The 25332-nt window shown below is 49.0% G+C and overlaps 2 protein-coding genes across 8 annotated transcripts in view; one reads left to right on the plus strand and one right to left on the minus strand.

Annotated features, from left to right (window-relative positions):
- The window catches only part of LOC309524855 (zinc finger protein RFP-like), a 46863-nt gene extending 42095 nt beyond the window's left edge, over nt 1-4768 (minus strand). For 2 of the 4 annotated variants that reach the window (XM_082209991.1, XM_082209989.1), the window contains exons 1-3: nt 4209-4727; nt 1578-1673; nt 862-1092 (exon numbers count right to left, since the gene is read on the minus strand). In XM_082209991.1, coding sequence (XP_082066117.1) covers nt 862-1092; nt 1578-1673; nt 4209-4634 — 753 coding nt within the window. In that variant the 5' untranslated portion in view covers nt 4635-4727. Of the gene's footprint in view, nt 1-861; nt 1093-1577; nt 1674-4208 lie in introns of all 4 variants that reach the window. The other 2 variants (XR_014216027.1, XM_082209988.1) reach the window with 2 other exon arrangements.
- A 9711-nt stretch (nt 4769-14479) lies between these two features.
- LOC309524647 (tigger transposable element-derived protein 1-like) lies at nt 14480-24433 on the plus strand. 4 transcript variants are annotated; one of them, XM_082209455.1, is made up of 7 exons: nt 14480-14816; nt 16042-16136; nt 18121-18247; nt 19699-19809; nt 20569-22649; nt 23164-23310; nt 24195-24293. In XM_082209455.1, exons 1-6 carry the CDS (start codon nt 14774-14776, stop codon nt 23260-23262), a joined length of 2556 nt encoding a protein of 851 aa, XP_082065581.1. In that variant the 5' UTR covers nt 14480-14773; the 3' UTR covers nt 23263-23310; nt 24195-24293. The 4 variants fall into 4 exon arrangements, with proteins under 4 accessions (XP_082065581.1, XP_082065580.1, XP_082065582.1 ...); XM_082209454.1 differs by having other exon boundaries at nt 14481-14816; nt 19696-19809; XM_082209457.1 differs by lacking the exon at nt 14480-14816 and adding an exon at nt 14845-15110 and having other exon boundaries at nt 19696-19809.
- The last annotated feature ends 899 nt before the right edge of the window (nt 24434-25332 follow it).

Genomic DNA, 25332 nt, shown 5'->3' on the forward strand with positions numbered 1-25332 from the left:
TCACATTTGTGGGTTCAAGAGACAATTCACACCATCTCTAGTCTTAGATTATAATAACTTTAATCCAGTTTGCATTGTGCAATTCAGATGTAAGTAAGCCTACAGGATGATCCTGCCAGGGCATGGGCCCAGTCCCCAAATTTCAAATTCTACTTTTCAATTGGAAATTTAAAAAAGCACCTGCAGCATAAAATGCCTGCAAAGGGGTAAAAAAACAGCTCAGTGTTTCTTTGGGCTCACCCACACTTCTCTCTTTCCTGTGCCCAGAAAACATGAGTCCAAGTGGTTTTGCCTTTGCCCTGCCGCTTTCCCTCAGGAAAAACCTGCTTCTTGGTGCAACATCAAAGCAAACGTCAACCCAGAGAAAACCTGGCTGAGGTTTGCTCTAATTCAGCAGTAAAAAGAGGGTTTTCCTGGAGGAAAGGGGTGGGACAAGCAGCAATCTGGATGAGTCCCTCTGTCTTGCTCTTTGGTCACTGGGGCTGAGCACCATTTTGGGCCAATCTGTATCCATGGGGAAGGGGATCAACCCAGAAGTTGTGGAGGGAACGGGAAGTGAAGCAAGAGACCGGCTCATGTCGGAAGGAGGCCTGAACGCATCCTAGACGAAGCTCCCCTCAGCTGAAAGGTGTTCGGAGACAAAGCATCAGCAAAGAGCAGAAGATCACCTCCCGTTCCATCAAGAACACAGACAAATCTCTAGTCTGCATTCAGGTGAGTTAAGCATCCCAGGTCTCTCAGGTGTTCCTGTCCATTACAAACCTGACTAGAGGCTCCATCAACTCAGCCCCTGCACTCCTTGCATACATGAAACGGGCAGCCTTTTCCTGGGGCCTTGGGCTGTTCCTGCCACCATCTTACCTGCAGGAGTTCACTCGCTGGCTGCTGACTCTTCTCCTCCATCTCCTGGATGATCCTCTCAAGAGAGGAGAGTTTCCTGGAGAGTCTGGCCAGCTCCTCATCCCTTCTCCCTGCAATCTCCTTCTCCACCTCTTCCACGTGAGTCAGCAGACGTTTCTCTTGTGCTTCCAGGAACTGGCGCAGTTCTCTGAACTTCTCCACAGTCTTCAGCCTCTCTGTTTCTGTTAATTTCTGCAAGAAAAGAGGAGGTCTGAGTGTGAAAGGTGATCAGCCTTCAAAACATCAGGAAGAGCATGATGGGAATTTCACAGGGAGGACACTTCCGATTTTTCAGAGACATGAAACCTCCAGTTACTAAAGAAGTAAACCTTTATTTTGAGGGGAGGCCCTCTCCACTGAATTTTCTGTTGACTTCTATTTCGCAGATAGCTACAGCCTAAAGCAAGGAGCATTTTTCCTAGCTATTTTGACTCAGCCAGGTAATGTTCACAAAAATGTATTTATGAGGATAACGTACGTATCAAAATATTTATACAAGAATGTACCCACCTTAGCATTTTATTCATTTCCTAATAATAAATAAACAAACAAACAAAATGATATGGAAAAAGGAGAATGGGGGGAAGTTGAAATGGGCAGATTTCCCCATCCTTCCACAGTCCTGACTCGACTCTTCAAGTGCTTGTTCCCTCCCTAGTAACAAGAGTGGCACTTACAAGGAGGTCTTTGCTTTCCTTGTCCAGGGCTGCTTGATAGGCCAGAATTTCCTCTCTCTCTTTCCTCAGAATCTCCAAGCGGTGGCAGATCTCTTCCTGAAAAGAAAAAGGGAAACTTCGGTTTTATTGAGACACAGAGAGAGGAGATGAATATTATACAGGCTTCTTGCGCCCAGTGGCCTTGCTATAACAGCGAAGTAGTTTACTAGAGGAAATAAAAATACAACCTTTTTGGGTCCCTGGCTCCCTTGACCAACTACCTTCTTTCTGCGGTGTCCCTGTGGGGCTCAGGATCCCAGTTAGGTCCCCCCTTGCTTGCGGAGCTTGCAGCCCCTCACTCTTTCTCAAACACCCTCCCCCTTGCGGAGGGCTCTCTCTGAGCTGCCCCCGCTGCCCCACAGGGGCCTGGGACTTGTCTGTCCCTTCCCAACAGCAAGGGCCCCTCTCCAGTTTCCTTGCTTCCTCCGAGGCCGCCTCAGCTCCTGGCAGCCCACACCCCCTGGCCAGCCCCAGAGGCACCATTCGCCAGCGGAGCTTGTAGCCAGGGATGCTGCAACAAAGCTGCGCAAGCCTTTGAGAGGCAGCTATGGCATCCGAGGAGGGAGGGAAGGAAAGAGGGACAGAGGCCAGTGTTGCCAGCAGCATCCCTGAGCATCACTCAAGGCACCCCAGGTGCCACAGCACACTGGCTGAAAACCACTGCGGAACTGGGATGGGAAAGTTTTCTAGTGCAACTACAGTGGTACCTCAGGTTGCAAACACTTCAGGTTACAAACTCCGCTAACCCGAAAGTACCTTATTTTTCGCTCTATAGGACGCACTTCCCCCCTCCAAAAATTGAGGGGAAATGTGTGTGCATCCTATGGAGCGAATGCAGGCTCCTTGGCTTCAGCGATAGCAACACGAAGCCTCCGAAGCGCAGAGGGAGCGCTCCCTCCACGCTCCGGAGGCTTCGCGTTGCTTTCGCTGAAGCCTGGAGAGTGAGAGGCGTTGGTGCACACCAACCCCTCTCGCTTTCCAGGCTTCAGGGATAGCCACGCGCAGCCCCTCCGGCAGGGAGAGGCTGCACAGGGCTATGGCTTCTTTAGCCCAGCGCAGCGTCTCCCAGCAGGAAGAGGTTGCGTGGGGCTAAAGAGGAATCCAAAACAGCCAGCAGGATGGATCCCGCTGGCTGCCTTGGCTTGTGCCATAGCCACGCGCAACCCCTCCAGCAGGGAGAGGTTGCGCGCATCCTGTATGCTGCTCTTTGGGGCTGGGGGGGGGAAAATAATATTATTTTTATTGATTTCCCCCCCTACAAACTGGGTGCGCCCTATGGTCCAGTGCGCCCTATGGAGCGAAAAATCTGGTACTACCTTGGGTTGACACTTGACCTCAGGATGAGAACGGAAATCGCGCGACAGCAGGTTAAGAACAGACCTCCGGAACAAATTAAGTTCTTAACCCAAGGTACCACTGTAACTAGTCTGGAGAGGAGCAAAGGCAGCCATGTTTGCTCCTTTGAACTTCTCTGAGGAAAGTTCTAGCCTGACTTCTCATCTTGAGGTCCTAGGGAGAAGTGGGAAGAGGAGAAGGAGGAGGAAGAGGAGGAGGAAGGGCTAAGGCAGGATCCAGAATGAGGATTTTATTTTGTATACATAGTATAATTGCACAGGTCCAATTCTGAGTTGTCATGGAAAAGTCATCTTTCCCCATGTCTTTGCAAATGCCACTCTGAACCACTGAGTCCTTTGTCATTTGGGATGGGAGGAGATCCTCAGCCCCCCCCCACTGAAACCTCATTGCATAGGCCCCACAGCACCCCCAGAATAAGCCTGCTCCCCACCAGTAGGTGTTTCCACACACACACACACTCCTAAATCTGCTTCCAGCAGATACTTGGTGGGGGGATCCTGCACCATCTGGTCAATTCCTGGCCACCGCCCCCCCCCAGCTGATCCCTTGCTACTATCTGCTTTGCAGGGCATTTAGGACGCATCCTGCTAGCCAAAGGAGACACGTACTTAGTTGTGTATGTGCAATGTACATTTGCAGTGTTCTTCATATGTACAAAGCAACCTGCTGGGGGATGTGGATGAGGTTAACCCTTTCTCTTCCTACCATGGTTCCAGTTCAAATCTTTCAAGCTGCTGTGAGTATTTCAAGGGAAGATCCCTTTGTCCCCCTGGCAGAGAGAAAGACTTCAACTCCCTCCTCCCAGGAGCCCTCAGGCTTCCTCTTGGCTGCTTTTTACATAATAAATTGTTAGAGGCGGTTTTTCTTCTGGTGGCAGACGACAGAACCAAGAGACCGAGTGTAAAACACTCAAATAAAGGTTTTATTACAGCTATACAAAAACACAAAGCATGTGGGTGTTCTCTCTCTGCAGGCAAATTCAAACTGCAACTTCTCCCCTTTTATACTCATCACCACCACCATCATCATCATCTTCAGCCTAGAAAACCACAGCCAGAACTCGCAGAAAAAGTTCTTAAAGTTACAATCATCTTTTCTGTTTCTTTGCAGAATGACTCCTAACATAAACCACCACCAATTCATGCCATGCCTACTTTGGACCTGAGAATTAAAAATAAAACCTCCCAAGAAGAATCCACAGCTATTTCTCCACATCAAGATCCAGGGATCTCCTACCTTGTATTCCTGGAAAGCCTCCTTCAGAGGAATCATCTCGTGGTGTTTGTGCGCCTTGGATCTGTGACACACCACGCAGATGGGGGCTTCATGGACTTTGCAGAAGAGCTTCAGGGGCTTCTGGTGCTTCTCACAGACTCCTCCTTTCCCTCCTTCCTCCTTTCCCTCTTGAAGGCTGAGATTCTGGGCTATTTCTGCCACATTAGCCAGTTGCCGGTTGGGGATGAGGCTCCTTCTCTGGACTCTTTTTCTGCACTGAGGGCAGGAAGCCTCTGCCTCCGATTTCCCCCAGCACTGGATCAGGCAGGATCGGCAGAAGTTGTGCCCACACTCTGCGATGATCACTGGATCCTTAAAATATTCCAGGCAGATGGAGCAAGTGGCTTCATCGTGGAGACGCTGGACGGGATCCCCAGCAGCAGCCATGGCTCCTTCGCTCTGAAGACCAGAGTTAAGTTTCGTTTTCTCAGTTTTCAGCTACTGGGAGTTTCCCTTCCTGGAAATGACTCAAAAACTCAGTAACCACGTGATCTTTTTATTTCTCCTGCTGCGCTCTGCTGCCCAGGAGGACTCCCCTGTGAGAGTGTCTGGGGGCCCTGCTCTTGCCGCTTACCATCTACCTGGCCCGAGGTGGGGCCTGAAGCCTTACAGGGACTGCTGCATTCTGCTGCCCTGGAGGACTCTCCTGTGTGAGTGTCTGAGGGCCCTGCTCCTTCCTGCCACTCACCACCTGGCCCAGTGCGGGGCCTGAAGCCTCATAAGGACTGCTGTGCTCTGCTGCCCAGGAGGACTCTCCTGTGAGAATGTCTGGGGGCCCTGCTCCTTCCTGCCACTTACCATCTGGCCCAGGGCAGGGCCTGACGGGCCTCACTAGGACAGTTGCTGTTACTGCTGCAGGGGTGCAGAGTGCTTTTAAAATGTTTTTAAAAATTTCTTTTGGATTTTTTGTATGTGGGGGTGGGTGGGATGGATGTTTATTGGGCCTGGGAATTTGTTTGATTTTATGTTTTTGTAATTTTTATTGTTTTTTGTTTGTATTGTTTTATTTGTGTTTTTTTTAAGGTGTTATTTTGTTCTTAAGGGGAGGGGTCAGGGCTGCTGGGGAGTAGGTCCCAGCCAACAAAACGGCTGGGGCATGTTCCACAGGGGGGGGGGGATGCACTGGGACAACCAATCTCGGTGATCACGGGTAGGAGGAGGAGTTACGCTAAGACCAGACCACGTCATTACAGAGGAGGCAGGTTTAGTCGTTGTCTGAGGACTATCCCTGCCTCCGGGTCTGATCCTGACCGGATGGATACTAGAATCAGCAAGGGATACCCACATGACCTGAAAGTGTCGCTGTGCAATGCCAGGTCAATGATTCATAAGACCACTGCCATCCATGACTTGATCATGGATGGAGGACTTGACCTAGCATGTGTAACAGAGACTTGGTTGGATGAAGCAGATGGGCCTGTCCTTGCCGCTGCTTGTCCACCAGGTTTCTCTTACGCACAGCAACCCAGGTCATGTGGGCGGGGAGGGGGGGGTTGCAGTGATTTTTAGGAAGTCATTAGTTTGCACCAGGCATCCTATTGGGAAGACCCAGTTTTCCGAGTGCATGTTCTGGAAGTTGGGCAATAGGGGCAGTACAGGATTCCTTTTGGTGTACTGACCTCCCCGCTGCACCAAGGATTCCCTGCCCGAGCTGCTTCAGGTTGTGGCGGATGTTCTCCTGGAGACACCTAGCTTGGTTGTCCTAGGGGATTTTAACATCCATGCCGACACGACCTTACAAGGGGCCGCTCGGGACTTCGTGGAAAGCATGGCCTCCATGGGGCTGTCCCTGAATAAGTTTGGCCCAACCCATAGCCGTGGACATGCCTTGGACCTGGTGTTTACCTCTATGGATGTTGGTGATCTGACACTAAGTAAAAGCGAAACAAAAGAAGTGCCATGGTCAGATCACTTCCTGGTGCAACTGGACTTCTCTGCGACCCACCCCCTCTGCAGGGAGGTGGGACCAATTCGGATGGTCCGCCCCGCCACTTAATGGATCCAAATGGTTTCCAGAGAGTGGTAGGGGATGCTTTATCCCATGTTGATGGCCTTTCAGCCGATTCCCTGGTGGCCCGCTGGAATGTGGAGTTAACCAGGGTTATTGACTGTTTGGCTCCGAAGCGCCCACTCCGATTGCATGGAGCCCGGAGAGCCCTGTGGTTTTCCACGGATCTGAGGGCAATGAAACAATCATTGAGACGGCTAGAGCGCCGGTGGCGGATAACTCATTCCGAAACTTACCGGACACAGGTTAGAGCTCAACGTCGAGCCTACCAAGTGGCGATAGCGACGGCGAAGAAGACTTTCTTCGCTGCCTCTATTGCATCTGCAGAAAACAGCAGCAGGAGACTTTTTCAGGTGGTTCACAATTTAGCGGAACCACCTGCGACATCGGGGCCCAGTACGGGCCACATGATCTCCTGCAATGATTTTGCAAAGTTTTTTGCAGATAAAATCGCTCAGATTCGGGAAGAAGTAGACTCCACCGTGGGAGCAGGGCCGGGGCGGGAGAGTGCTAGAGTCCTGTCTAGTCAAGTTGTGTGGGATCAATTCCAATCTGTTACCTCCGAGGATGTGGACAGGCTGCTTGGACGAGTGAAGCCAACCACCTGTCTCCTGGATCCTTGCCCATCCTGGCTTATAAAAGCTAGCCGGGAAGGACTGGGCGATGGGCTTCGTGGGGTGGTGAATGCTTCCCTCCGTGAGGGAGCCTTCCCAGACCCGCTGAAAGAGGCGGTTATTAAACCACTTCTTAAAAAACCATCTTTAGATGCGGCCATGATGGCCAATTATCGCCCAGTCTCAAATCTTCCATTCTTGGGCAAGGTAATTGAGCGAGTGGTTGCTGAACAACTCCAGGCACGCCTGGAAGAAGTGGACCATTTGGATCCCTTCCAGTCGGGATTCAGGCCTCACCATGGGGCTGAAACTGCCTTGGTCACACTGGTTGATGATCTCCGGCGGGCTAGGGACAAAGGTGAGAGCTGTTTCCTAGTTCTGCTGGATCTCTCAGCGGCGTTTGATACCATCGACCATAACATCCTTCTGGACCGTCTTGAGGGGCTGGGAGCTGGGGGCACTGTCATACAGTGGTTCCGCTCCTTCCTCCTGGGCCGTGTTCAGAAAGTGGTGGTGGGGGATGAGTGTTCAGACCCCTGGGCTCTCACTTGTGGGGTGCCTCAGGGTTCTGTCCTCTCCCCCATGCTTTTCAACATTTACATGCAGCCGCTGGAAGAGATCATCAGGGGGTTTGGGCTGGGTGTTCATCAGTATGCGGATGATACCCAGCTCTACCTCTCCTTTAAATCAGAACCAGTGAAGGTGATGAAGGTCCTGTGTGAGTGTCTGGAAGCGGTTGGAGGATGGATGGCGGCTAACACATTGAGGTTGAATCCTGACAAGACAGAAGTACTGTTTTGGGGGGACAGGAGGCGGGCAGGTGTGGAGGATTCCCTGGTCCTGAATGGGTAACTGTGCCCCTGAAGGACCAGGTGCGCAGCCTGGGAGTCATTTTGGACTCACAGCTGTCCATGGAGGCACAGGTCAAATCTGTATCCAAGGCAGCTGTTTACCAGCTCCACCTGGTACATAGGCTGAGACCCTATCTGCCTGCAGACTGTCTCGCCGGAGTGGTACATGCTCTGGTTATCTCCCGCTTGGACTACTGCAATGCGCTCTATGTGGGGCTACCTTTGAAGGTGACTCGGAAACTACAACTAATCCAGAATGCGGCAGCTAGACTGGTGACTGGGGGCGGCCGCCGAGACCATATAACACCAGACTTGAAAGACCTACATTGGCTCCCAGTACGTTTCTGAGCACAATTCAAAGTGTTGCTGCTGACCTTTAAAGCCCTAAACGGCCTTGGTCCAGTACACCTGAAGGAGCGTCTCCACCCCCATCGTTCTGCCCGGACACTGAGGTCCAGCTCCGAGGGCCTTCTGGCAGTTCCCTCACTGCGAGAGGCCAAGTTACAGGGAACCAGGCAGAGGGCCTTCTCGGTAGTGGCACCCGCCCTGTGGAACGCTCTCCCATCAGATGTCAAAGCGATAAACATCTACCTGATATTCAGAAGACATCTGAAGGCAGCCCTGTTCAGGGAAGTTTTTAATATGTGGCATTTTAGTGTATCTTTCATCTTTGTTGGAAGCCGCCCAGAGTGGCTGGGGAAACCCAGCCAGATGGGCGGGGTACAAATAATAAATTATTATTATTATTATTATTATTATTATTGTTATTATTATTATTATTATTATTAATGTCCCCAGGTCTTTGCATTTGCTGAATGTTTTCTCAAGTAGCAGCGAATGCTCCTTGATTGCTTCCCATGCTTTTGATTACACACAAACACAGACGTGCCTAGTAAGTTGTGGTATTCATAACATTTTAATTAAGATGCTTCATTTTGGCTAGGTTGTGTCCCATAAACAATAAAAATGTGTCCTTTGGGTGAATGTATGTATCCACGCATGTACATCTGTGTGTACTGAATGATTTAAATACACTCTGCTGGGATACTGTTTATGAAAACAATCTGTTTATTTTTCTTTTTTATTCTTATATGAGGAGATAAAAATGCAACAACTTAGTCCATAAGTCTATAGCCATTGAAAACCACAAACCATGTTCTGCATGTCAATCAACTAAGAAATAAATACGAGTTATAGCACAGCAGTATATAACTGTTTAATTTTCTGTTGTTTTTTTCATATTTATCTCTTGCTTTTTTTCTTTTTTTTAAGAAGGGGGATGAAAATGTTGAAAAGGAATGTGTCCATTGTCCAGAAAGACTAAATTCCAGGAATATTACTTGGATCCAGATTCTGCAAATAATAATAATTCTCTCTCTCTCCCTCTCTCTCTCTCTCTCTCTCTCTCTCTCTTCCCATCCCCAGAGGGGCTTCTGATTCCCAAACTGGACCTTGCGTTCCAATCAGAAAAAGGAGAAAAGATGTTCTTGCAGGAACCAGAGCCAGGTAAAGGAGGCTGGTGAAATCTGCTGGGTGACGCTTGCAGTTTGAGAAGAGCTCTGGGTGCTGCTGGCCCCTGACCTTCTTCGGCAGCTGCCGGGGGCCACTGTGCTATGGCAAGGGCCACAGCCGATGCCTGCCCTGACTGCTCCCGCTCCCACCACCAGGCTAAAAAATACCTTTAAAGCATGGGTAGGCAAACTAAGGCCCAGGGGACAGGGAGCGGGCGGGTGTGGAGGACTCCCTGGTCCTAAATGGGGTAACTGTGCCCCTGAAGGACCAGGTGCGCAGCCTGGGAGTCATTTTGGACTCACAGCTGTCCATGGAGGCGCTGGTTAACTCTGTGTCCAGGGCAGCTGTCTACCAGCTCCACCTGGTACGCAGGCTAAGACCCTACCTGCCCGTGGACTGTCTTGCCAGAGTGGTGCATGCTCTAGTTATCTCCCGCTTGGACTACTGCAATGCGCTCTACGTGGGGCTACCTTTGAAGGTGACCCGGAAACTACAACTAATCCAGAATGCGGCAGCTAGACTGGTGACTGGGAGTGGCCGGCGGGACCACATAACACCGGTCCTGAGAGATCTGCATTTGCTCCCAGTACATTTCCGAGCACAATTCAAAGTGTTGCTGCTGACCTTTAAAGCCCTAAATGGCCTCGGTCCTGTATACCTGAAGGAGCGTCTCCACCCCCATCGTTCAGCCCAGACACTGAGGTCCAGCGCCGAGGGCCTTCTGGTGGTTCCCTCACTGTGAGAAGTGAGGCTACAGGGAATCAGGCAGAGGGTCTTCTCGGTAGTGGCGCCTGCCCTGTGGAACGCCCTCCCATCAGATGTCAAAGAGATAAACAACTACCTGACATTCAGAAGACATCTTAAGGCAGCCCTGTTCAGGGAAGTTTTTAATATTTAACGCTGTACTGTTTTTAACACTTGATTGGGAGCCGCCCAGAGTGGCTGGGGAAACTCAGCCAGATGGGCGGGGTATAAATAATAAATTATTATTATTATTATTACTATTATTATTATCTGGCCCAATCACCTTCTAAATCTGGGCTGCGGACAGTCCGGGAATCAGCGTGTTTTTACATGAGTAGAATGTGTCCTTTTATTTAAAATGCATCTCTGGGTTATTTGTGGGGCATAGGAATTTGTTCATTACCCCCCACCACCACTGAAAAAATATAGTCCGCCCCCCCGCAAGGTCTGAGGGACAGTGGACCGGCCCCTTGCTGAAAAAGTTTGCTGACTCCTGCTTTAAAGATTCAGGACTGACATGAGAAGGGACTTCTTCACACACTGCATCGTTAAACAGTGGGATTTGCTGCCACAAAAGATAACTGTAGCCACGAATCTGGCTGGCCTTAGGACAAGTTCATGGAGGATGACCATGTTTCTCACCTGTGCAAGGGGGGGGGGGAGATGCCTCTGAATGCCCATTGCTGAGAATCACAAGTGGGGAGGGTGTTGTCGGCCCCTGGAAGAAGAGCATGTTGGACTCCGTGGGCCTTTGGCCTGTTCCAGCAGAGCTCTTTTTCCATACTTATAACCCAAAGTTAGAGAGACTCCCTTCAGGAATATGTGGCAGGTGTAAAAGTAAAGGTAAAGGGACCTCTGACTATTAGGTCCAGTTGTGACCGACTCTGGGGTTATGGCACTCATCTCGCTTTATTGGCCGAGGGAGCCGGCGTACAGATTCCGGGTCATGTGGCCAGCATGACTAAGCCGCTTCTGGCGAACCAGAACAGCGCATGGAAACGCTGTTTACCTTCTACTTGCACTTTGACGTGCTTTCGAACTGCTAGGTGGGTAGGGGCAGGGACTGTGTAGACAGTGATAATCAGGAATCCCTGATAACTGTAATTGTTCAGTGTGGATCACTGAAGTTTCCTGATAATGCAGAAGTTCCCCCCCCCCCAATTATTTGTGGAACAAACAGCCATGTTTGCTCACTTGGCCGAGTCATCAGGGGGTTGTGAAGAGGCGAGATTCATTGGGAGTCCTGAGGCTAGGAGGTGTTTAGGGCTCGGAGGACAGTCATCCTTATTGCCTCTCTGTAAAAAAAAGGAGAATGTTAAATCCATGTCTGATTAAAAGAGCAGTGACTGTCCCTATGGAGTCTGGATAAGGAGAGCTCTGGTGATCAGTCACATGTAGCTCAGTAATGAAGAAGCCATGAAGGATTTTAAGCCTGCTCGCCAGTAATGTAAACCCTACACCAATCCTGATTGGAGACCCTGACACTGTTGGCTGTCACCTTGTGTGCCTCCTTCCAGCAACTCCGGGAGCTAAGCTGGTGCCAAACGTCTTTCTCTGCATTCCTTTGGAGCACATCAGTGAGGCTTGTCATCTGGGCAGCCCAGGACCTCCAGACACGCTGCCCAGGCTTGCGCCCCAATGAGATCACTTTGGTGCTGCTGTTGTAAACAAAATCTGCCCTTCCCTTATGGGGTATCCAAGAGCCCATATAGAGTCCTTAAGTGGGTTCCCTATCGGTAGGAGAAAATAACAGAGGCCAACCAGAGAATATTGAGAAGCAAAGCAGCTAGTAAGCCTGATCTTTATTGATCTGTTGCAACAGGGTGCTTCCCTCACATTCAGGAGGACGGAGGAGGACCCAGAACAAAGGTGTGCTTGCCCTTATATAGACATTTTTAATTTCCTGCCCCGGAGCTCAAGACCTCCCCCCACAAACCTCATACCTACATCACAGAACAGGTGATCTACAACAGAAATTTGAATGTTGTTGTTTTTCCTAATAAAAAAATTCCTTCCAGTAGCACCTTAAAGACCAACTAAATTAGTTCTTGGTATGAGCTTTCGTGTGCATGCACACTTCTTCAGATCCTTCTATATAGTGAGAAGGTGGGGAGGGGTATTACTCAGAAGGGTGGTGGGAATGGGAGATTGGCAGATAGCTGAGATGAGCCTGTTGTCAGAATGACAGTTCTCTTTCTCAAGCTCTGGGAGGAAGACCTTTCATTGCCTACAGACAGCCACCCAATCTTAAACAACTCCTAACCCACAATAATACTACAACCAGACTTAACACGGACACTGGCACCAGAGCCTGCAATAAACCCAGATGCCAACTTTGCTGCCACATACACCTGGACAACACCATTACTGGCCCCAACAATATCACACATACCATCTCGGGACTATTTAATTGCTCATCGTCTAATATTGTGTATGCCATCAAATGCCAACAGTGTCCTTCAGCTCTCTATATTGGACAAACAGGCCAAACCTTACGCCAAAGAATAAACGGACATAAATCTGACATCAAGAATCACAAAACAGAGAAACCAGTAGGAGAACACATCAATCTCCCAGGACATTCTATACAAGATCTCAAAGTAGCTGTTTTACTACAAAGGAATTTCAGAAATAGACTGGAAAGAGAAGCTGCTGAATTGCAACTCATTACCAAACTTAAAACCATGGAGAGACCTGGTCTGAACAAAGACATTGGATTCTTATCTCATTATACATGACTAAGCCATTTTTCACCTTCTCACCCCTTGCCTTTTCCTGGAAGACCTATTGCAGTCGTTAAGAGTCGTCAACAGGCTCATCTCAGCTATCTGCCAATCTCCCATTCCCACCACCCTTCTGAGTAATACCCCTCCCCACCTTCTCACTATATAGAAGGATCTGGCAACTTCTGTTTCAGTGTATCTGAAGAAGTGTGCATGCACACGAAAGCTCATTGCAAGAACTAACTTAGTTGGTCTTTAAGGTGCTACTGGAAGGAGTTGTTTTTCCTGTCTGCCAGGTTTTCTGATATTGCCTTATCTGATTGCCTTTCCTGGTAGTCTGCCCATTCCTTTGAGATGGTGATTACCCAGTTCCTGAGACAATGGGAAGGTTCCCTCACCGCTCCCTCCTTGCAGAGAAAACATTTGGTCAGTTTGGGACTCAAAATTGTTTCCGGACGGTCCTCCCGTGCTGCTCCAGACATGTGGTCCACACACTCATGTACGTGCCTGGTTGGTAATTTATGAACATTTATTATATTTATAAGACCTTATTTTTTTTATTACACTGCAATCACAGCAGACAATGGAGAGACCCTCCATTGTCTCTCAAGACAGACAGATGCTGACAACAACATCCATAGGTTCTTAATTTCTTGGCCCATTATGGCCTCCAGGCAACCAGATCAGCTCATTACACACATCATATTATATATTTTTATTATCTAGGTTGTTCAACAAAATTTAAATACCGCTTAATTGACAGAAAGAAAAAGTCTCTAGGCAGTTTACATAAAATATCTGTAAAAAAACCAACAGACTTAAAAGAATAATAATATTAGCTATACAATAAGAACATACATTCATAAAGAAGACTGGAAAATGTTTATTGAGTATATGGAAAATAGTTGTGTACGGCAGCATTAAGATAAATTCAACAGAGTAAATGATTCTTTATGGATATAATAGTGGAAAATTGATTTGAATGATTATTGTAAAATATGCAGGGATGTAAGATATGTTAGATGAACCATCGAAAGAGAAGAAGGGAAGTCATTGGATATTTCCAGGTTTGCAAAATGTTTATTTGAAATTGTAAAACAAAAAAGATTATAATAAGAATTATTATAAACAATGAATAATAATAATAATATCAAAACAGATAAACAGGGTTGTTGTTGTTTTAAACGGAACCAAAAAGGCATGATGAAATTACATTTCTGATTAAGGCTTGCCTAAACAAAAACTAGGATGCGGGTGGCGCTGTGGTCTAAACCACAGAGCCTAGGGCCTGCCGATCAGAAGGTCGGCGGTTCGAATCCCCGCGATGGGGTGAGCTCCTGTTGCTGTGTCCCAGCTCCTGCCAACCTAGCAGTTCAAAAGCACGTCAAAGTGCAAGTAGATAAATAGGTACCACTCCGGCGGGAAGGTAAATGGCGTTTCCATGCACTGCTCTGGTTCTCCAGAAGCGGCTTAGTCATGCTGGCCACATGACCTGGAAGCTGTACGCCAGCTCCCTCGGCCAATAAAGCGAGATGAGCGCCACAACCCCAGAGTCGGCCACGACTGGACCTAACGGTCAGGGGTCCCTTTACCTTTACCTTAAACAAAAACTATATTTAAAAAGCTGACACCACTAATAATGCAAGCAAAGAGTTTCAGATAAATGGGTGCTGACACACTAAGATATCAATTCCTCGCACAACAAACATTGCAGAACAAACAAGCGTTTGCAAAATTCCTTGCAGAACAAGCAAGCATTTGCAAAATTCCTTGCAGAACAAGCAAGCATTTGCAAAATTCCTTGCAGAACAAGCAAGCATTTGCAAAATTCCCCCCAAAAAGAAAAAGAGAGTTGTTGGTTTAATCATCATCATCATCATCATCAGATAGCGCTTTGATTCCAAACCAATGCGCATGCCGTACTACAATTCCCAGAAGCCCTTGCCTTCCAAGGGGCCGGGAGGCGCGGGGACTACAATTCCCAGCATGCCCCGGCCTTTCCTGCTGGCGGGCTCCCTCCCTTGCCTTTGCCCAGCTTCGGAGCACAAAGGCAGGTAGCGGGGAAACGGTGGAGATGCAAAGGGGGTCCTGCCTGCACTGGATGGGTCCTGGCGCCGGTGAGTTGCAGCTGGGAGGAACGGGGGGGGGGGGGGCGAGGAGAATTGCAAGCTCTTCTCCCAGGTTGCCAGCTTCTTCGATCAGCCTCTGCTCCTGTGCTCCTGCTGCAGCAGGCTGGGACTGCTGGAAGTTGACTGCGTTTTATTTCCCCGGCGTGGAAAGCTTCCCTTGCTGATTTCTGAAGACTGCTTTTAAAAGGCAGAAAAGCAAGCCAGGACATTCCTCCGTCCGTATCTGGCTGGGCCTTAACTTGGAAAAGAGGGAGATGTTTTAATCTGTTCCAGCAAAACAAGGTGCACGCAAAATTTGGAGGTGGCCTAGAATCCCAGCTGGTTGGTGTTTTTTTTAATTAACTTTTTATTGGATTTTATAAACAAGGATCATAAGAATAATAAACGGTATAACTGAAAAGACCAAGTCTCTGAATGTCATTTGTACATCGCAAAAATAGCACGATAAATTTGCAAGAATATCTGCAACACATGATTCATTATTAGTGGTCGATGTACAAGTCCTTGGTTTAAATCGGGCATCCCCGAACTTGGCCCTCCAGATGTTTTGGGACTACAGTTCCCATCATCCCTGACCACTGGTCCTGTTAGCTAGGGATAATGGGAGTTGTAGTCCCAAAACGGCTGGAGGGCCGAGTTGGGGGCTGCCTGGTTTAAATAAACCAAGTCGAGTGGATTAACTAAAAACAGTAAGTGGAAACAGGATAAAACTGCTCGGCTCTGTTTTGTTTAAAGCTTGTAAACCCAGCTGTTTTTAAGGTGCCACAAAAAAGTATGAATTCTTTTTTTCCAATTTCCAATTCCAATGTATGGTTGTATATTGCTGTAATAGACTGTAATATACAGTTCTTACAGAACCATTTATAAATGTGGCAGCTGATTAAGTCATACTTAATACGTCCATAATTCACTGTTTTCATGAAAATGTAGAGGACTGGGCTTTTGATTCTCTCTCATACCCTGCCCCGAAATCAAATATCATTTTGAGCTTTGCAAAATACTTTTTGAGAGATTCAGGTTTCACAAAAAGGGAGAGAGGGCTGTTGGACTGCGGTTCTGCTTCTGGGCTTCCCATTGCGTTTCCAGGTCGGCCACTGTGAGAACAGGATGCGGCCTGATCCAGTAAAGAGATTTTAATGTTTGTATATTCTTAATCCATAAAATGCAGCTCAGTTCCCCCAACCCGCAAATAACAGAAATCTCTTTTTTAAAGATCCCTCACAGTACCGAATGACGTCCTCCGTTGAACTTGGAACTCTCCCTTTTTCCGAAGGGAGAGGAGAAAATATTCTGGTGGAGTCAGCTCAGGTAGGAAATTTTTGGATGAGGATGGGGGAAACCGTGAAGCTGGCCAGTGCCTCTGCAGAGCTCCATCCTTATTTCAGAAATAATAATAATAATAATAATAATAATAATAATAATAATTTATTATTTATACCCCGCCCATCTGGCTGGGTTTCCCCAGCCACTCTGGGCGGCTTGCAACAAAACACTAAAATACAATAACCTATTAAACATTAAAGCTTCCTTAAACAGGGCTGCCTTCAGATGTCATTATATATCGTGATATAGGATTATATCGCACATGTTTAGCTGCTGATATGTCACAATGTTGTAAACCAAATGATCGCCCAGCCCTACCGTTTGACTCTTCACAGTTCCATCCTGATTTAAGTCATCGTGATATATTGGTATATCACGAAGTTCAGCTGGCGATGTGTGTTGAAAACCAGATATCGCCCAGCCCCACTCCCAGGGTTCTTGTGGGGAAGCAGTGCGCCTTTAAATGTATGATGCTTACACAGACTGACTTCAACACTGATGACGGGACAGTATTTTCCTGAGGGCAAAATAAGGGCTTGGATGGTTGAGGGCAGGCTAAATGGGCCACACAGCTCTGTCCTGCAACGACTTGCCAAGACTCCTTGGCATCTGCCCACTGAAGCACCTTGTCTCACTGCTTGACAGTAGGGCTGGCGCTGAACGAAAACAGGAAAGGCTGGGAGAGAGAAGAGGGGAGGGAAGAAAGAGAGGAAGGCGTATAAATTTACAGGGGGTGCCTTCTAAGCAAAGTACTTTTATGGTCAGCTAAGCGTAGAATGCAAGCGTGGCGCTGGGGTCTTAAACCACAGAGCCTTGGGCTTGCTGATCAGAAGGTTGGCGGTTCAAATCCCCGCGACAGGGCAAGCTCCCATTGCTCGGTCCTTGCTCCTGCCAACCTAGCAGTTCAAAAGCATGTCAGAGTGCAAGTAGATAAATAGGTACCGCTCTGGCAGGAAGGTAAACGGCGTTTCCGTGCACTGCTCTGCTGGCCACATGACCCGGAAGCTGTACTCCGGTTCCCTCAGCCAGTAAAGCGAGATGAGCGCCGCAACCCCAGAGTTGTCTGTGACTGAACCTAACGGTCATGGGTCCCTTTACCTTTACCTTTAAGTGTAGAATGTGGCACACATCATTTGGGCACCGTCTGCACTATGCATTTAAAGCTGTATCATACCACTTTAAGCTGTTATGCCTTCTCCAAAGGATCCTGGGAACTCTACTTTGTTAAGGACGTAGACAGCTGCAAGGAGACCCCAGTTCCCTTCACAGAGCTGCGCTTCCCAGGCTGGTTTAACACGCAACCCCAGGATACTCTGGGAACTGCTGATCTGTAAGGAAAATAAGTGTCTCCTGTGATGTGGGTGGTGCTGTGGTCTAAACCCCAGAGCCTAGGGCTTGCCGATCAGAAGGTTGGCAGTTCGAATCCCCGTGACAGGGTGAGCTCCCGTTGCTCGGTCCCTGCTCCTGCCAACCTAGCAGTTCGAAAGCACGTCAAAGTGCAAGTAGATAAATAGGTACCTCTCCGGTGGGAAGGTAAACGGCGTTTCCATGTGCTGCTCTGGTTCGCCAGAAGCGGCTTAGTCATGCTGGCCACATGACCTGGAAAAACTGTCTGCGGACAAATGCCAGCTCCCTCGGCCTATAGAGCAAGATAATAATAATAATTTATTATTTATACCCCTCCCATCTGGCTGAGTTTCCCCAGCCACTCTGGGCGGCTCCCAATCAAGTGTTAAAAACAGTACAGCGCAAGATGAGCGCGCAACTCCAGAGTCATCCACAACTGGACCTAACGGTCAGGGGTACCTTTACCTTTAATAATTCAAGTTGCCATGAAGCTCACAGGTTGACCTGGTGCCAGTCCTTGCCTCTCAGCCGTTTAACCTAGGGTTGTTTTGAGGAAGAATTGGGAAGCGGGGGAAGTGTGTCTGCCACCTCGGGTCCCTCAGATTTTGCTTTGTTCTTGCAGGGCCCGTTGATCTTTGAAGACGTGGCCGTATATTTCACGGAAGGGCAGGCGGCTCTGCTGAACCCGGTCCAAAGGGCCTTGTACCGGGAGGTCATGCTGGAGAATTATGGGAATGTGTCCTCGCTGGGTAAGGAAGGTGGCTGTGCCTTGATAAAATCTTAAAATGGAAAGCGTAACCAAGGTTGTAGAGCAGCCTTGGCCTACCATATCACTGGACTACAACTTCCATCATCCCTGACCATTCGCCACGCTAGCTGGGACTGGTGAGAGCTATAGTCCAAACCATCTGAAGGGCACTGGGTTGGGGAAGACTGGTCTATAGGGTAATCCTTGTGGTCTGCCTAAGAATGTAAATGCATTTTCTGAATTGTTTTGGTGTTGGACAGCCAAACGTTCATTCTGAAATTATGGCTAAACATTCATTCATCCTGAAATGATGGCTGAAAGCGAAGGAAAATGTCTTATGCTGAGTCAGATGGCCGGTCCATCTTGCTCAGTGTTGTCTGGCAGAAGCTCTCCAGTATTTCAGGCAATATTTCAGCTCTCCAGAGGCCCTGATCTCGCCCAGCCTTAAGTGGAGATGCTGGGGATTGAACCTGTGACCTTCTGCATGCAAATCAGATGTTGTTCCATTGAGCTAAGGGCCTCCCCTATAAGAGCCTATGAGGTTTTTCCTTATTAAGCGCCAAGTAGGCATATACAGAGGGGACACGCTGTGGGTTAAACCACAGAGCCTAGGACTTGCCGACCAGAAGGTTGGCGGTTTGAATCCCCGCAACGGGGTGAGCTCCCGTTGCTCGGTCCCAGCGCCTGCCAACCTAGCAGTTCGAAAGCACCTCAAAGTGCAAGTAGATAAATAGGTACTGCTCTGACGGGAAGGTAAACGGCATTTCCGGGCGCTACTCTGGTTCGCCAGAAGCGGCTTAGTCATGGTGGCCACATGACCCGGAAGCTGTATGCCGGCTCCCTCGGCCAATAAAGCGAGATGAGCGCCGCAACCCCAGAGTCGGCCACGACTGGACCTAATGGTCAGGGGTCCCTATACCTTTAGGCATATACAGAGTTTTTATACGTAGACTATATCAGCAAAGTTGACTCGGTATAAACTCTCCTTTTGTATAACTTGGAGTTATACCTCAGTAAAGAAGAAAAGAAAAGAAGGAAATAAAGGAAGGGAGAAAGGGGAGAAAATAGTATATTTGTGTAAGCTTCCTTTTCTGCTCCTGTTGTTTTGTTTAATAGAAAGAGTGAATTGCATAAAAATTAAAATTTGCAGCCAGGCAAAATGAAAGATTGAAATGGTTACATAGGCTTAGTCTTGTTAAGTTTATGCATGCATACATACACACACACACACACACACACACACACACACATATATATATTTGCGGAGATTCGAACTGCCAACCTTCTGAGCAGCAAGCCTTGGCTCTGTGGTTTAACCCACAGCGCCACCCATGTCCCCTCTGTATAAGCCTACTTGGCGCTTAATAAGAAAAAAAATCATACGCTCTATATGTATAAAACCCAGTCGGCCAATTGTGACCTTGATTTCCCCCCTCGTTCTTTCCCAAGAAGGATTTCCAGTCCTCAAGCCTGACCTCATCTCCCGGCTAGAGCAAGGGGAAGACATGTGGGTGCCTGATTCTCAGGGGATGGATGAAACTGTGATCTCCAACACACACACAGGTAAGGGGCTTGGGATAAGTTGGGGATTCCGACCCCCGACCCTCAACAATTAGCAGTTGCCTAAAACGGTTTCATTTCTTCTCCCTCCCCCTCCAACTGCCTGAGAGTGTGACCACATCTACTTAAATTGGGAAAGGGAGGACCCACCAATTTTGCTTCTCTTATCATTTTCCTGATAATCAATTTCGTTCTCCACATTCCTGCAGCAAATTTGCTAATTTTGTTTCTTTAAAAAAAACTCTCTTGGAAATTATTTCTCCTAATAAGACACACATTTGCCCACCGTTTTGACCAACGTACCCATTTTTGCTAGCCACTGTGTTGCATTTTGGGATGCTATTTTCTCAGACATATTATTATGCCCATGTTTACCTCATATATTCCTTTTTCTAAACGTCAGTGGGAGAACTGCATCATGAAATTTAGACTAGTGTGCATTTCAAAGGGTGGCTGCATCTGTGTCCTCATACTGTCTCGGGAAGGATAAATTTGGCTTTAAATGGGAACGGAATGGGATTTCTGCCCCGTCCTTAAAAGGGATTCCAGGCCTCTGTGGAGCATTTGTGGGGTGCCCCATGGAACACGAGTGGGAAGACCCACTAGCGAAGGGCTGTATTCCCTTGTGGCAGCCTTCTGGGGGCCTCATGCCAGTGGAGGGTGTGGCCAGGGACAAAGTGGGTAGAGCCAACGTTAAAAGTGGGCGGGCCAACAGACGTCCAGCTACGTTCCATACAAGACATCTTTCCATCCTCTATTCAGGCGAGCAAAAGGCATTACAGTGGAGCAACGTCATAAGCACATTTAACGTACACGAATTCAACTCCATGTGCCTGTCGAAACAAGGTGTGGGCGACTGTCAGAGCCAAGTGTGGGCAGTTCCACCTAGTGAGCCGTCTTGGGGTGAGCGCGAGTGTGATTTCCTGGCTGAGCATGCCGTCCTTCAAGGACAGTATTCATCATATCCCATGGCCCCTAAACGCAAGCTAGCTGCCTGCAGGTCACCTGGAGGGCAGCGCAAGAAGCAGCGATCTGTTCCGACGCTGGAGGAGAAAGTGGCCGTGTTGGATTTATTGAGGACCGGCATGTCCGTCTCCAAAGTGGCCCGCGTATACGGCCGCAATGAATCCAGCATCCGTGCCATTAAAGTTCGAGAGAGAGAAATCCGTCAAGCCGTGGCCTCCGGTGCTTCCATAACGGCTAAGGTGACGAGCCAAGTTCGCGATCAGACTTTGGTGAAGGCGGAAAAGGCCTTGTACCTGTGGCTGGAAGACATGAACGGCCAAGGCCTTCCCGTCGACGGCAACATGATGCGAGAAAAAGCTCTTGACCTGTACGCGCTGTTCAAGCCTCTTACCGACGAAGGGCGGCCTTGTGACGAGAAGGCATTCAAAGCCAGCCAAGGTTGGCTCAACAGCTTCAGGAACCGCTTCAACCTGAAAAACGGGCACAGTCCTGGCGAGGCTGCACCCACCAACAAACAAGCAGCGAAACCCTACTCCAAACAGTTAAAGAAACTGATAGAAGAAAAGGGATATCTCCCGGAACAAGTTTTCAACGCTGGCGAGACGGGGCTCTTCTGGAAGAAAATGCCCAGCCGCACGTACATCTCGAAAGCAGAAAGACAGGCGGCCCAAGACCGTGTGATGTTGTTGTTTTGTTGCAACGCGGCCGGGCATTTAATAAAGCCCGGCCTGCTCTGTGGGTCTGCAAATCCTCGTGCCCTAAAAGGCAAGGACAAACACCTCCTGCCTGTGTTCTTGCAGTCGAGCAAAAAGGCTTGGGTGACGGCAGCAATATTCCTGGATTGGTTCCACCGATGCTTTGTTCCGGAGGTCAAGCGGTACCTTGAAGAGAAAGGAATTGACTTTAAGGTGTTGCTGATTGTCGACGATGCTCCTAGCCACCCCGAGGGAGTCCGATTTGCGCACAGCAACGTCGAAGTTGTCTTTCTGCCCCATAGCGCCACCTCCGCCATCCAGCCTCTCGACCAAGGCGTAGTTCGCTGCTTCAAGGCCAAGTACACGAGTCTTTTGTTCTCGCGGGTCTGCAACGCTCTGGACGCCGATCCCAGCCTCAACGCGGCCGAGCGTTGGAAGTCCTTCAACATCGCCGATTGCATCACTTACGTCAAACAAGCCATGGATGCGATCGAGCCGGAAACGGTCAACGCGTGTTGGCGAAACCTGTGGAAGAAATGTGTGAATGATTTCAGGGGTTTCCCAACCATTCACCACGAAGTGGAACACATCGTTCGGGTGGCCAGGCAATTGGGCGGCGATGGCTTCAGTGACATCCTTGAGGAAGAAATAGAAGAATTAATCGAGGGCCATAGAGGAACGTCGGCTAGCGAAGAGCCCGAGGACCTGGTAAAATCGGAAGAGGAAGAAGATGACAACGAGCAGGAAGAGCCGGCAAGTTGGAACCTTCCCAAATTTGCCGAGGTGTTTCAAGCAGTAAAGCACTTGAATGATTTGATTTTGGAATACGATCCCTCCATGGAGCAGAGCCTCAAAGTCACACGTGGCATCGCCGAAGCTTTGAGGCCGTACCGAGAAATGTTTGAGCAGCTGAAGAGGCAGCAGCGGCAGTTGCCGGTCGCCATGTTGTCCTCGAAAAAACAACTGGCAGCAGATGAGCCCTCGCAACCGACTCCTCGAGCGGACACAGAGCTAGCCGCCTTGTGTGCGTCTCATTCTCCATCACGCAAGCCTGGACCGTTTTCTGCCGGATCGGCATCAGACCCTTGTGACCCCTCAGCAGTGATGTCAGGAGAACAGAAAGACAAATCGCCCGAGTGTGTACAGCGGCCCTCTTCATTCTTTCATCCTCATCGTATACAGGTGTGTACCGCAGTGTGCTTTATGGGCAGTTTAAGGGATTTTCAAGGGTGATTTTGACTATACGAAAATTTTGCCTTAGGCGCCGAGTCCGGAGCCTAATCCCCGTGTTAGATGCGATTTCATGGTATTATAGGTTGAGGATACATGGGGCGAAGGCCCTCAAGGAGGATGTGGGGCAGGTTTATGTTGGAGGGGGTGTAGCCTGGTGAAGCGCATGGGGGCTGGCTGGAGACAGGGGCCTGGAGGCCAGAGTTTTCCAACTTCTGGGTTAAAATATTGCAATTACTATAGAGCTCCAGGTTCAAATCCCCACTCGGCTGTGAAGGCCACTGAGCGATTCAGGGGTATTCACACATGCTGCCTCACGGGGTTGTTGTGAGGAGAAAATTGAGAGGTGTGGGGGAAAGTATGTACCATGCCCTGAGTCTTCTGCAGAGAAGGCAAGGTGTCCCCATAATGCACAAATAAATGCTATGCTCACCAAAATGCACGTTTCTTTTGTATTTGTTTGCAGTGGCTCGGCTCCTCCGATAAGATCAAGGAGGTTCATGGGACTGTTTCCCTCCCCTTCTCTTCCTCCCTGACCCACCTGGCAATGTCTGCCGCCTCATGATGGCTTCTTTTTTACCAAGAGATGGGCAGATCCTGCTCCTCAGCTAAGGCAAACCTTTTTACCCCTTCTCATTTGCCCACCCTTATCCCTCCACCCAAGGATGGCAGGGAATGGCTTGTTTATCATTGTACCAAGTCTGAAGGGGTCTTAATGGTTTATATATGGTTTTCTTTTCTCCTTTCTGTATCTCTTAGTACAGGTACCACCAACCTTTTTAGGGCCAGAGGGTGTATTTGGAATGCTCTGGTCACAAATTGGCTGCCGCCGGGGGCGTGCCTTGAGACAAAATGGTCGCCACATATAAAAGAACGGGGGGGGGGGATTTGAAACTGGACAAGGAAGCTCTGCCATCAGCTGCCCCATCAATGGGCATAATGTGCTTTTTACTGATCATAAAATCATAGAATTGTAGAGTTGAAAGGGACCCAAGGGTCATCTAGCCCAACCCCCTGCAATGCTCTGTTTGACATTCCGGTTGAGTTTCAGGGCACTTCCAGACAGCCACTATTTGGGGGTGGGATTCAGGCATGAGATTATGGTAGATCTGGAGCTCTGGTGCAATAAACCCTCCACTCCCAGCTTTACCCAAATTTCCATTTTGAATTGTCGTTTTCCTCTCAGTTTCCCTCCATCCCTGCTAATAATGAAAACAACGAGGGGGAAACTCTTTGTTTTTCTGTTCTGTTCAGAACAAGCGGGAGGCTGGGTGTCCAGTCATGGCATCTGATAAAATGTGGGGGCCCACTTAATATTGGAGAGGCTAATGTGGATTTTTGAAGCGGTCTTTACTCAGCAGGCACCATAGGAGGTGTTGGCGGGCACACGTGGGCACCATGTTGCCGACCCTTGCCTTGTCCGTTTTCTGAGGTTGCTTCTTACAAGGAACAGCAGTGAATCCACATCTTATGTTTTTTGCTCTTTTCTCCTTTCAGGCGACTCCGAGAAGAGGCATTCATGCCCGGAGTGCAGCCGACGTTTTGCTCGGAAATCATCTCTCGCCAGACACCAGAGAATCCACATAGGAGAGATACCTTACAACTGCTTGGAGAGTGGGAAGGGTTTCCCCTGGGAGACAGAACTCGGGAGCCGTCGGAGCGCCCGCCCAGAAGAGAAACCGTATAGGTGCCAGGACTGTGGGAAACGTTTTGTTTACAAATCGAAACTCGTTGTGCATCGGAGGGCCCACACGGGAGAGAAACCCTATGAGTGCGCGGAGTGTGGGAAAGGCTTCGCTTACAAGTCTTGCCTCGTAAGCCATCAGAGGCTCCACACCGGAGAGAAACCGTACGGATGTCCGGAGTGTGGGAAAAGCTTCGCTCAGCAGTCTGCTTTTGTGATACACCGGAGAATCCACACGGGAGAGAAGCCCTACAAATGCGCCGAGTGCTGCAAGTCTTTCCCTCAGCTCTCCGACCTAGTGAACCACCGGAGGGTCCACACGGGAGAGAAGCCCTATAAATGCACCGAGTGTGGTAAATCTTTTGCCCAGTGCTCGGCCCTTGTGATCCACCACAGGGTCCACATCGGGGAGAAACCCTACACGTGCTTGGAGTGCGGGAAAGGGTTCCCACAGCAGTCGGAGCTTGCAAAACACTGGCGGACCCACACGGGAGAGAAACCCTATACCTGCCTGGAATGTGGGAAAGGTTTTCTTCAACAAGCTCACCTCAGCGGACACCAGAGAAGCCACTCGGGCGAGAAACCCTACGGCTGCGGGGAGTGCGGGAAAGGTTTTGCCGACAAATCGAACCTGGCAAACCACCAGAGGACCCACACAGGGGAGAAACCCTACAGTTGCACTGGGTGCGGGAAGCGTTTTGGGCAAAAATCCCACCTCGTGAGACACCAGAGAGTTCACACAGGAGAGAAGCCTTACAACTGTTCAGAGTGTGGGAAACGTTTTGCCCAAAAATCAAATCTTTTGATGCATCAGAGAGTCCATTTGGGGTAGAACTTGGCTTGTAACATGCTCTGCAGATCTGTTTTTTTAAGTTTCCCTTTTCTGTTTCAGTTTGCAATACTGTCTTTGCATTATTCACCCGTGAGAGCATTTGAATGAAAGGAGAATAA

The sequence above is a fragment of the Podarcis vaucheri genome (genome assembly GCF_965113315.1).
Source record: "Podarcis vaucheri genome assembly, chromosome: 2".
In the NCBI taxonomy this organism is placed as follows: Eukaryota; Metazoa; Chordata; class Lepidosauria; order Squamata; family Lacertidae; genus Podarcis; species Podarcis vaucheri.